This window comes from Ranitomeya imitator, chromosome 3 (assembly GCF_032444005.1).
Source record: "Ranitomeya imitator isolate aRanImi1 chromosome 3, aRanImi1.pri, whole genome shotgun sequence".
Classification (NCBI taxonomy): Eukaryota; Metazoa; Chordata; class Amphibia; order Anura; family Dendrobatidae; genus Ranitomeya; species Ranitomeya imitator.
The window spans coordinates 812,263,643-812,276,313 of NC_091284.1; the positions used below are offsets into that span (position 1 = coordinate 812,263,643).

The 12,671-nt window shown below is 42.4% G+C and overlaps 1 protein-coding gene across 20 annotated transcripts in view; it reads left to right on the plus strand.

Annotated features, from left to right (window-relative positions):
* The window catches only part of SYTL2 (synaptotagmin like 2), a 122,310-nt gene that overhangs the window by 59,684 nt on the left and 49,955 nt on the right, over positions 1–12,671 (plus strand). For 13 of the 20 annotated variants that reach the window (XM_069759318.1, XM_069759302.1, XM_069759305.1 and 10 more), the window contains 2 exons: positions 9,594–9,748; positions 11,781–11,937. In XM_069759318.1, the coding sequence (XP_069615419.1) occupies positions 9,594–9,748; positions 11,781–11,937 (312 nt within the window). The remainder of the gene's footprint in view (positions 1–9,593; positions 9,749–11,780; positions 11,938–12,671) is intronic. The other 7 variants (XM_069759310.1, XM_069759319.1, XM_069759317.1 and 4 more) reach the window with 1 other exon arrangement.

The following is a 12,671-nucleotide window of genomic DNA, read 5'->3' on the forward strand; positions in this document are numbered from 1 at the left end:
AGAGGTGATCTCGAAAGAGGTGAAGCAGATGCTGAACCTGGGAGTCATTGAAGAGTCAGTCCAGTCCCATAGTCTTGGTGCCGAAACCAAATGGAGAATGGCGGTTTTGCAATGACTAAAGGAAGCTGAAGTTCAATACGTACTTAATGCCCCAGGTCAATGGATTCATTGAAAGGCTAGGGCCTGCCCAGTACATTACCTCCGTTGACCTCACAAAAGGATATTGGCAAACTCCCATGTCCCAAGGAGCAGACTGCCTTCTAAACGCCAGATGGATGCTTCCGGTGCACAAGGATGCCATTTGGGTTGCAAGGAGCTTCAACTACCTTTCAGAGAGCCATGGACCAGATCCTAATTCCCCACAAGAGGTATGCAGCAGCCTACCTGGATCACGTGATCTTCAGCCAGAATTTTGAAAGCCGTCTGAACAAACTGCAGGCAATACTTGATGCTCCACAGAATAAGAGGTTTTCCATAAACTCTAATAAATGTGCCATGGGAATGGAGGAAGCTAAATACTTGGCTATGTTGTGGGCAGGGGTGAAATAAAGCCACAACTAAAGTTGACGCTATCCAAAGTTGGCCACAACCTCTGCCTATGAACACTCTGACCTGCTTCTTTGAAATTGTGGGCTACTACCAACAGTTTATCCCTAACTTCACCATGATACCGGCCCCTCTAATGGACCTCCTTAAAGGGAAGAAGTCTGCTACGGCAAAGTGGTCTCCAGAAGCTGAGATGGTGTTCTAGGAACCAAAGCTAACCCTGTGCAAACAGCCAGTGTTGGTGGCACTGGATTTCTTTAAGGAGTTTGTGGTCCAGATGGATGCTTCAGATATCAAGATGGGTGCTGTCTTATCACAAGAGCTGAACGGGGAAGAGCAACCCATAAACTGTCCAAGTCGGAGACTGACATCCTGGGAGAAGAATTAGTCCGTAGTGGAGAAAAAATGTTTGGCCGTCAAGTGGGCATTGAACCACTGTTAAGATACTAGCTCTTAGGCAGGAAATTCAGGTCATGCACCACTGAGGCGAATGAACAAGAAGGTGAACAATGTAGTTCCTAGTACTTCAGGATTTTGGCTTCCATGTGGAGCATAGGCCGGGGAAACTGCATGGCAATGTTGACTGTCGAGAGTCCACTGTTTGGCAGAAGGTGTCAAGCCCCCCAGCTTTGGGCAGATGGTGGGGGGGAACAGGTTGAGCAGAGATATGCATCATCGAGGGTGGTAGGTTTGGTGATGTAAGCCCAGGAAAGCGGGCTCCAGCACGTATATTGCTGAGCGAGTTAATAGGGTGTATCGGGGTCGGGTTTTATGAGCAGTCATGGATGAGTGGGACTAACTGCTCACATGTCAACACCCTGGGGGCGTGGTTTGGCAGGTAAAATGAATATCAAGTGTCTCATTCAGTGTCTGTGACTGGAGATGCAGAGGACACTGAGCAGGAGAACCCACACTACTAAATGGACTGTTTACTTATTGTTTTTTTAACTTTGTGCTGGAAAAAGCTGTCTAGAGAGTTAGTGAAGTATTGAAACCAAGAAGATTCTCTTTAAGACTACCTAGCAGATGTTTAAATTGCTAGGATAATGAGGCTAATTTAATGGATTAATTTAAAGTTTATTACATAAAATGTAATAATATATAATGATGCACAATATGAGATAAGCGAGGATGGCTAAAAATATGTACGGACTACGGAGTACTCCCCTCCAATTGAGGAAAGTCAACATCTCCCTAAAACATAGGCATAACAAACCCTATAGCTGTGCTCCAATAAAAAAAAATACATTTACACCTAAACAGTGTGAAAATATTATGTTAATACATTAATTGCTGCAAATTTGAACAATTCAAAAAGTACTGAAATTAAGGCAGCAACAAACTGCATGAGCATTAATGAATGAACATTACCTAGCTAAACATCCATAGGCACAATAATGAATATGCAGATAAGACCTCATAGCCAAAAGAATAGTAATTGGTCCAAAGCATGAATAGAAGTGATAACTGTCATAAATGAACCATACCTTGAGACCTGTTCAGGCAATCTGGCCAGGCGAAAGAGGCGCGCAGGAACCTCAACGCGCGTTTCACCCCACTGGGCTTTGCCAGGGGTAGTCAACTTTATTCATTACTTTTGTTGGGAGACTACTTTGTAGGTGTGTATGTATATATAATCACATGTATACATACTGTACATATTATACATGTATACATACAATATAAATACAAACCTGTTTCCTCTTCAGCTCTAGACTCCTACAGTTAAGAGACCTTTTGGTGAATTCACAGTCATGGAACCATGATGTCACCAAAGTCCTTAAAGTTTGGCTGGGGCTTGGTACTGCACATGCACCTCATATTAAAATCAATAGGAAGCTGATGTGCAGAATCCTGTAACTACCACTACAATTAGACTGAGCGTATCAGCAACTGATTACTTCCAGCCGGTGATTGCCGACACTGATAAGTTGATCGCTGGAAACGCCCAGTGTCGGACCCCACTGATCAGACACTGATTACCTATCGTAAGGATAGGCCATCAATGTAAAAGTAGTGGACAACCTCTTTAAGCAGTCTTAACCTCAGAATAGATATTTTGGGGCCTCGTGTGATTGCCCATTCTCCCCACCTCTCCTCATGCTGGTACTTGCTGTAACTAGGGCATATTTTTGGAGTAGGGCTTATATTCCAAGCCAACTCAGGTTTTCCAGGTATGTCTTACTTTCAGGGAAACACTGTAGCAGAGCTAAAATGTTGAGCCCTGTACTTTGTAAATCCACCCGCAACTCATTGGCACCTTCTTGTGTACAATGTATAGTGACAAAGTTGCTAAGTGGTGGTCGTGTGGTTAGACCAGGAGGCACGAGACACCTAGTCCTGTTGTGATAATCTCCTGCTGATAAAACACTGTACTGAAACAAAAACCGAACAGCCTAGTGACACATGAATCTGGGTCTCTGCCCATACATCATGCAGCTCTGATTACATAGCAAAAACCTATTGACAGATTCCCTTCTAATAGTTTAAGCAAAGTGGATGGATTTGACTTCATGAAACTCGTGCACGCTATGCATTTGACTGTTGACCTGTGCATTTTTTTTTTCTTTGTTTATGGACTTTTATTATACTTTTTTTTTTTTTTTTTATAGCACCATTTATTTCATGGAGCTTTAACATGTGAAAAGGGGGGGGGGGTAAATATAGACAAATACAATAACCATGAGCAAAAAACAATGCACTAAAAGGTACATAAGGAGGACCCTTCCTGCGAGGGCTCAGTCTGCAGGGGATGGGTGAGTATGGGGGAAGCACGGCAGAAGTCTTGGATGTGGTTTTGGGAAGAAGAGATGAGAGGGGAGTAGAGTAGGAGGTCTTGAGGATCGAATTTTGTGTGTAGGTAAGTCCCGGGAGACCATGTCACAGATGTATGGAGGAGACAGGTTGTGGATGGCTTTGTATGTCATAGTAAAGGCTTTAATCTGGAGTCTCTGGATGATAAGAAGCCAGTGAAGGGCTTGGCATAGGGGAGAGGCTGGGAAATAGCGGGGAGACGTGTAGATTAGTCGGGCAGCAGAGTGTAGGATGGATTGGAGTGGTGCCAGAGTGCTAGTGGGGAGGCCAGTGAGTAGGAGGTTGCAGTAGTCAAGGCGGGAGATAACGGCGAGCACTAGTGTTTTTGTGGTTTCGTAGTCAAGGAATGCTCAGATCCGGGAAATATTTTTGAGTTTGAGATGCCAGGAGGAGGCAAGGGCTTGGATATGTGGCTTGAAAGAGAGGGCATAGTCGAGGATCACCCCGAGGCACCGAGCATGCGGGACTGGGGAAAGTGAGCAGCCACTGATATTGATGGGTAGGTCTGGTGGAGGGGTAGAGTGAGATGGGGGGAAAGATGATGAATTCTGTTTTGTCCATGCTCAGTTTTAGAAAGCGGGCAGAAAAGGCTGAGATAGCAGACTCGGTGTGTTTTTTTGGTGAGTAAGGAGGTGAGGTCAGGTACGGATAGGTAGATCTGCGTGTCATCGGTGTAGAGATGATACTGCATACCGTGGGATTCTATGAGCTGTCCCAGGCTGAAGGTGTAGATGGAGAAGAGCAGGGGTCCTAGAACAGAGCTTTGAGGAACACCGACAGACAAGGGGCGAGGTGAGGAGGTGGTGTGGGAGAGGGAGACACTGAATGTTCGGTCTGTCAGATATGATGAGATCCAGGATAGGGCCAAGTCTGTGATGCCAAGAGATGGTAGAATCTGTAGCAGGAGGGAGTGGTCCACAGTGTCAAAGGCAGAAGACAGGTCCAGGAGAAGGAGGACAGAGTAGTGTCACTTGCTCTTGGCTGCTAATAGGTCATTGGTGACTTTAGTTAGGGCAGTGTCAGTTGAGTGATAAGGGTCGGAAGCCAGATTGTAACTGGTCAAAGAGAGAGCAGGAGGAGAGGTGGGAAGACAGTTCAAGATGGACATGCTGTTCCAGTAGTTTTGAGGCATAAGGATGAATAGATATCGGGCAATAGCTAGACACATAGGATGGGTCAAGGGAGGGCTTTTTGAGGATGGGTGTGATCTTGGCATGTTTGAAGGATGAGTGGAAGACACCTGTTGTGAGAGGTTGAAGAGGTGCGTTAAGGTACCGTCACACTTAGCGACGCCGCAGCGATACCGACAACGATCCGGATCGCTGCAGCGTCGCTGTTTGGTCGCTGGAGAGCTGTCACACAGACCGCTCTCCAGCGACCAACGATGCCGGTAACCAGCGATGTCTTCACTGGTAACCAGGGTAAACATCGGGTAACTAAGCGCAGGGCCGCGCTTAGTAACCCGATGTTTACCCTGGTTACCATCCTAAAAGTAAAAAAAACAAACACTACATACTTGCCTACAGCCGTCTGTCCTCCAGCGCTGTGCTCTGCACTCCTCCTGTACTGTCTGTGTGAGCACAGCGGCCGGAAAGCAGAGCGGTGACGTCACCGCTCTGCTTTCCGGCTGACCGACGCTCACAGCCAGTACAGGAGGAGTGCAGAGCACAGCGCTGGAGGACAGACGGCTGTAGGTAAGTATGTACTGTTTGTTTTTTTACTTTTAGGATGGTAACCAGGGTAAACATCGGGTTACTAAGCGCGGCCCTGCGCTTAGTTACCCGATGTTTACCCTGGTTACCAGTGAAGACATCGCTGAATCGGTGTCACACACGCCGATTCAGCGATGTCTGCGGGGAGTCCAGCGACCAAATAAAGTTCTGGACTTTCTTCCCCGACCAGCGACAGCACAGCAGGGGCCTGATCGCTGCTGCCTGTCACACTGGACGATATCGCTAGCGAGGATGCTGCAACGTCACGGATCGCTAGCGATATCGTCTAGTGTGACGGTACCTTTAGGGTTGGGATGAAGACACTGGCGAGGTTAAGGATGAGGTGGAACGGGAGCTGATCAAGCGTGCAAGTGGGGAGATGTGATCTAGACAGGAGGGTGGGGAGCTGATCTTCTGTCATGGTCGAGAAGCTGGTTTTGGAGGAACAGTTTTGAGCAGCTAAGAGGGGCATTGGGTGCTGTAGGCCAAAGCTTTCTCTGATCATATCAAACTTCTGTTTAAGGAAAGAGGGAAAGTCTTCAGCAGAAATGAGAGGGGAGGGAGGGGGTGCAGGGGGACGGAGTAGAGAATTGAAAGTGTTGAAAAGCTGTTTAGGGTTGTGAGACAGGGAGGATATGAGAGATGAGAAGTAAGTTTGTTTTGAGGTAGTGAGCATGGACTTGAAGCTGACTAGAGACTGCGATGAAGTGGTCGGCAGAGCGGGATCTCTTCCATCGCTGCTCAGCAACCCTGGAAAACAGTCTCAGTTCTTTGGTCAGGCTGGTCAGCCAGGGCAACCTGTTGATTGTATGAGTTTTGCTATGCATGAGGGGGCGGCTGAATCGAGTGTTGCTGTTATTGTGGCATTATAAAAAGTGGCAGCAGCATCTGTCATGAAGGGAAGCTATGTCTGTAAGAGGGAGAAGGGACTCGGAGTGATTGTAAATTGAGGTGTTTGATATTTCTGCGAGGGTGAGTGAGTTTGCGGGATGGGGATTGCGCACTAGGAGAGGGAAGAGAATGTCAGTAGGTTGCGGTCAGACAGGGGGAGGGGTGAGTTAGTGAGATTACGTATTGCTTACGGACTTGTATGGGAAGTCTGAAAACTTTCATTTAAAACCACTTGGCGAAATCTTTGCTTTAAAAAAAAAAAAAAAAAAAAAAATTTTTTTAAAAAAGCATCAAAACACATGGCAGTCTGCTGTGAAAACTGTGGACATGGGGAAAAAAAACACTAATTATACACTTTATCATGAATGTTGGTGTAAGCACCAGTAGTAAAAGCGTTTTCGCACATGAAAACGTGGAATTCATCATGGCAGTATACAAGTGCAAAAAGGACTAGGCTGTTTGTAGGGTGGTAGCGACACGGATGGTGAAAGTATGGACCAGCACCAGCAGGGGGCACAATCCTTTTCTCCCCTTTTTCATTTATTCGTCTTTAATAACTTTCTTTTCTTTTTATACTTTACACTTTTTTTTTCCCCATATATTTGTCTCTCTGATTTTTGAACTTTGTATTTCTCAAAGAATAGGAAAATTTTCATGGCACGCTGGCTGCGTCAAAAGTGAACTAGGCCTGTGCTCCCACCTCTTTATCGTATCTTCTAGCTGCTGTCGTCAGGTGTCGTGCAGGTTGCGAGCGATTAGTTTGTAAGCCTCACAGCATGTGTCTTTAATGGAACGAGCCATTATTGTAAGCACTTAATTCTCGCGGCTCCTTAAAGCTGCCAGCGCATTCCTCCGTATTACCTTTATCATGTGAGCTAAGAAGTCACTTGACGTGCAGATTGCCTCGGCTGATCCGCTCAAATCTTCTTATTGCCGGGATTTTGCTTCTGCTCTTAAACTTCCCAGATTGTTGGATGCACAGGTTCAGCATTGTGACACCGTGAAAAGCTAAACCTGAGGGGAAAAGCGCATTGAGCCGTACGGGTCACTGCACGGTTTAGATCTAAAGCTGCAAAATGGTATGTATGTAGTGTTCTGTGCGGCGGCGTCTGGTGAGAACTTATTACGTTGTGACACTGGTTTTGGTCTGGGGTGTGTGTGAATGATCCTGAACTCTCATTGCCACACAGTAAGAGAGAGAAGAATGGATCTACCTGTGGCAATACATTATTGTCTCCCTGATCACAGCAACATGGACATGAGATTACTTGTATTAAAGGGTAATTTCAAATCTCAGAGAGACAGAAGAGTCTGGGAATATAAACTGATGACGACCTTTGACAATCAGTGCAGGAACGAATGTGTCACTTGGACTTTTATCAATTAAGGAATTTGCTCCTCAGACCTTGTGGGGTCATCATAACAGAACCAGACCCCCCAATCAGAAGACGACAAAACATTCACACTCCTTATCTATGAACTGTTCCAATATTTATGGGCACAACTGTTTATCACTCTCACATAGTGGTAGTTCTGCTTCACGTCACTTGTCTTATCTTTAGCATTATTTCTGGGCTGTATTGTGCATAAATATGTGATTCTTCAGAATTTGTATTAGTCTATGCCACATGAAGGGACCTGTGTAGTCTCGAAAGCTTGCAATTTGTTACCATCTTTTCAGTTAGCCATTAAAAGGTATCAACCACTGAGGATTCTAAATATTTTTATTATGGCCCAGAAATTAGCGTTTAGTAAATCTCCTTGTACTCGCGGAACATGAAAACCAATTATATGGCAAGCGGTACAATATATATTTTTTTACTTTAAACAAATGTAATATCCTGTATAAAAAGACAATAATACATGGCTACTAGTGATGAGCGAACGTGCTGGGATAAGGTGTTATTGGAGCGTGCTCTGGTACTAACAGAGTGTCTTCGGCGTTCTCGAATAGCATGCAGCTGCATGTGTTGGGGTTGTTATAATCAGTGGGGCTACCCAATTAAGAATAGGAGGGTTGCAATGTAATACCCTTTACAGATAGCTTGTTGAGAGAAATAGTTGTCCATCATGTATAATGAAGGCAGGGATGGTCCTGGTGGGACAACCCAACTACGATTGAGATGGACGTCACAAAAATGGCCCTTTTGAGACTTATTCCTCTTAATCTTAGTGGAGTTTTCCCACCAAGAAAAGTCAACCCTAGTGTCTTGAGTGAGCTGACCCATTAGCTTTCTGTAAACTCTGCTGTGGTTGTTAGCTTTCTGTAGACTCTGCTGTGGTTGTTCAGGTGGAACAACCCAATTACCAATGAGATGGGTGACACTAATAAATGGCCCTCTTGAGACTTATTCCTCTTAATCTTAGTGGAGTTGTCCCACCAAGAAAACGCAACCCTAGTCTATTGAGTGAGCTGACCCACTAGCTTTCTGTAAACTCTGCTGTGGTTGTTCAGGTGGAACAACCCAATTACCAATGAGATGGGTGACACTAATAAATGGCCCTTTTGAGACTTATTCCTCTTAATCTTAGTGGAGTTGTCCCACCAAGAAAACGCAACCCTAGTCTATTGAGTGAGCTGACCCACTAGCTTTCTGTAAACTCTGCTGTGGTTGTTCTGGTGGAACAACCCAACTACCAATGAGATGGGTGACACTAATAAATGGCCCTCTTGAGACCTATTCCTCTTAATCTTAGTGGAGTTGTCCCACCAAGAAAACACAACCCTAGTCTATTGAGTGAGCTGACCCACTATCTTTTTGTAGACTCTGCTGTGGTGGAAGAACCCAACTACAAATGAGATGGGTGACCCTAATAAATGGCCCTCTTGAAACTCAAAACGCCGTTAAAAAAGGCTGAAAATGGGCATGAAACTTCAGAGCATCACCTGCTATAACATGAGGGTTACAGGATGCATAGATGCTATTATTACACCCGGATCTACAATAATTGAGGGTGACTGCTTTAATTGTCCATTTTACCCTTGGACTCTGAGGATTCCTATTAGCCATTTACTTGGCATTAATCAAGGATGTCACCACCCTTTGTCCTTTACTTCACCTTTTTGAATCTTGCACCCAGACAAGTCACTCAGCCAAACCTATATACTGTATATATGTTTACATTTGCTGATTGCTGCGAGGTAAGATTTCACTGCCTGGGGATAGCAGAGCAGGTGTTGGAATTTTAAGCTTCGTTTTCAGAAGTGTCCATTGCTTTGCAATATCCTACAAATGTGGGAAAAAAACAGAATCCACCTGAATTTGATAGTTTTTCAGAAAAATGCCAAAAAAAAAAAAGCAAGCCCCCAAACAAATGGAAAACTTGGCATCTTTATCAAACGGGCGTGTTTTCTGCGCAATCTGAAACTGGAGCAATCAATGAGGGGAATGGTAACCCTATGTTGCTAATATATTCATATGCTTGGAGGAGGGCTAACAGGATGACAACATGCAAGTGTGCACATATTTCCAGGAGGAGAGGAAAAAATTAAAAATAGACCTTTTTAGGAGAGCTGGTTTCTGTTTTTTGTTTTTTTTATTTCGACATCTAAGTGTTTTGATTTTTTTTTTTTTTTTTTTTCTTTGCTGACTTTGTTTCCCATATTGAATGTGTCCCTTTTTGGTTTAGTCATCTACAGGATGAAGTCAATGATGAGAACGAGTTAAAGTATAAAAGTGGCCAATGGTTTTATGAGGCCAAATCAAGAAGACACCGAGATAAAATACATGGAGCTGACCTAGTCAGAGCCTCAATTAGGAAACGGAAAAACCCAGCAACTATAGGTAAGTGATATATGTAATGTATATTTCCGTATCGTGCAATTACGCTTGACCAATGGTTCTTTCAAGGTCACTCAGCTGTATAACTAATACATTCTCCATGCACAACAATATAACCACTAATAATGCACCTATATACAAGAATATAACTACTATAATACTGTCCCTATGTACAAGAATATAACTACTATAATACTGTCCCTATGTACAAGAATATAACTACTATAATACTGCACCTAAATACAGGAATATAACTACTATAATACTGCCCCTATGTACAAGAATATAACTACTATAATACTGCTCCTATGTACAAGAATATAACTACTATAATACTGCTTCTATGTACAAGAATATAACTACAATAATACTGCGCCTATGTACAAGAATATAACTACTATAATACTGCACCTAAATACAGGAATATAACTACTATAATACTGCCCCTATGTACAAGAATATAACTACTATAATACTGCCCCTATGTACAAGAATATAACTACTATAATACTGCCCTTATGTACAAGAATATAGTTACTATAATACTACTCCTATGTACACGAATATAACTACTATAATACTGCCCTTATGTACAAGAATATAGTTACTATAATACTGCCTCCTATGTACAAGAATATAACTACTATAATACTGCCCTTATGTACAAGAATATAACTACTATAATACTGCCCCTATGTACAAGAATATAACTACTATAATACTGCCTCCTATGAACAAGAATATAACTACTATAATACTGCTCCTATGTACAAGAATATATCTACTATAATACTGCCCCTATGTACAAGAATATAACTACTATAATACTGCCCCTATGTACAAGAATATAACTACTACAATACTGCTCTCATGTACAAGAATATAACTACCATAATACTGCCCCTATGTACAAGAATATAACTACTATAAGACTGCGCCTATGTACAAGAATATAACTACTATAATACTGCGCCTATGTACAAGAATATAACTACTATAATACTGCCCCCTATGTACAAGAATATAACTACTATAATACTGCCCCTATGTATAATCATATAACTAGTATAATACTGTTCCTATGTACAAGAATATATCTACTATAATACTGCTCCTATGTACAAGAATATAACTACTATAATACTGCCTCCTATGAACAAGAATATAACTACTATAATACTGCTCCTATGTACAAGAATATATCTACTATAATACTGCCCCTATGTACAAGAATATAACTACTATAATACTGCCCCTATGTACAAGAATATAACTACTACAATACTGCTCTCATGTACAAGAATATAACTACCATAATACTGCCCCTATGTACAAGAATATAACTACTATAAGACTGCGCCTATGTACAAGAATATAACTACTATAATACTGCGCCTATGTACAAGAATATAACTACTATAATACTGCCCCCTATGTACAAGAATATAACTACTATAATACTGCCCCTATGTATAATCATATAACTAGTATAATACTGTTCCTATGTACAAGAATATATCTACTATAATACTGCTCCTATGTACAAGAATATAACTACTATAATACTGCCCCTATGTACAAGAATATAACTATTATACTGACTTCTGAAGAGGAATCTGCATCAAGTTGTGGAGTATATAGATTTGACTGTGCAGGTGTATGACTTTGTCCATGCACTTCTATGTAAGTTATGAAAAAAATCAAGCTTGCGTAAATTAAGAAAATTGGGAACAAGTAAAGACTCTTCTCTGCCTGGACATGACAGCTGGAGGCCCCTATCCTGAAGATGACACTGGGTCCCAGAGGTCGGCATCTATTACGATTATGGTCTGTAGTTTTGTCATAATTTGTTTTAAGGTGGGAATACCCCTTTTAATTACAATGTTCATCAGATGTTAATCTAATCTAATAACTTGAATTTTCATATGTTTTTCTACAATACGCTGTGATCCCCAAATGACTACGTATGTGAATACAGTACCCAGTGTTTCCCCCACACATCGTCTAGAAATAATGGTGACTTTTTATATTTTAGCCGAGCTAAGTCAGAGCAGTAAGGACAAATCACAGAGACGCTGGGTGAACAGTGTCAACCAAGACCTTTTTATTCCTCCAGAGCTGTACGGTGTAATGGAGCCACCAGATGAAGCGGAAGAAGACCGAATGCCTTCCAATGTTAAGTCCATCCAGAGGTACAAAAACTCTACTGATGGCATAAATATCATCTGTGTAGGTTTTATATTGATATGTGTTGTGGTTTTTGTTGCATAGGCCAGAATCTGACAAAAAAATGAATGTATATGGATAGATATAGAGGCTTGGGTCTATAGACATGTCATCAACATAAAGCTATAAAATAACAAATCTGAATTCGCCAAATAAGCAAGTGTCTGTCTTAATCTACGTTATATTGCTTATCCTGTACTGATCCTGAGTTACATCCTGTATTATCCTCCAGAGCTGCACTCACTATTCTGCTGGTGCAGTCACTGTGTACATACATTACTGATCCTGAGTTACATCCTGTATTATCCTCCAGAGCTGCACTCACTATTCTGCTGGTGCAGTCACTGTGTACATACATTACTGATCCTGAGTTACATCCTGTATTATCCTCCAGAGCTGCACTCACTATTCTGCTGGTGCAGTTACTGTGTACATACATTACATTACTGATCCTGAGTTACATCCTGTATTATCCTCCAGAGCTGCACTCACTATTCTGCTGGTGCAGTCACTGTGTACATACATTACATTACTGATCCTGAGTTACATCCTGTATTATACCCCAGAGCTGCACTCACTATTCTGCTGGTGCAGTCACTGTGTACATACATTACATTACTGATTCTGAGTTACATCCTGTGTTAAACTCCAGAGCTGCACTCACTATTCTGCTGGTGCAGTCACTGTGTACATACATTAC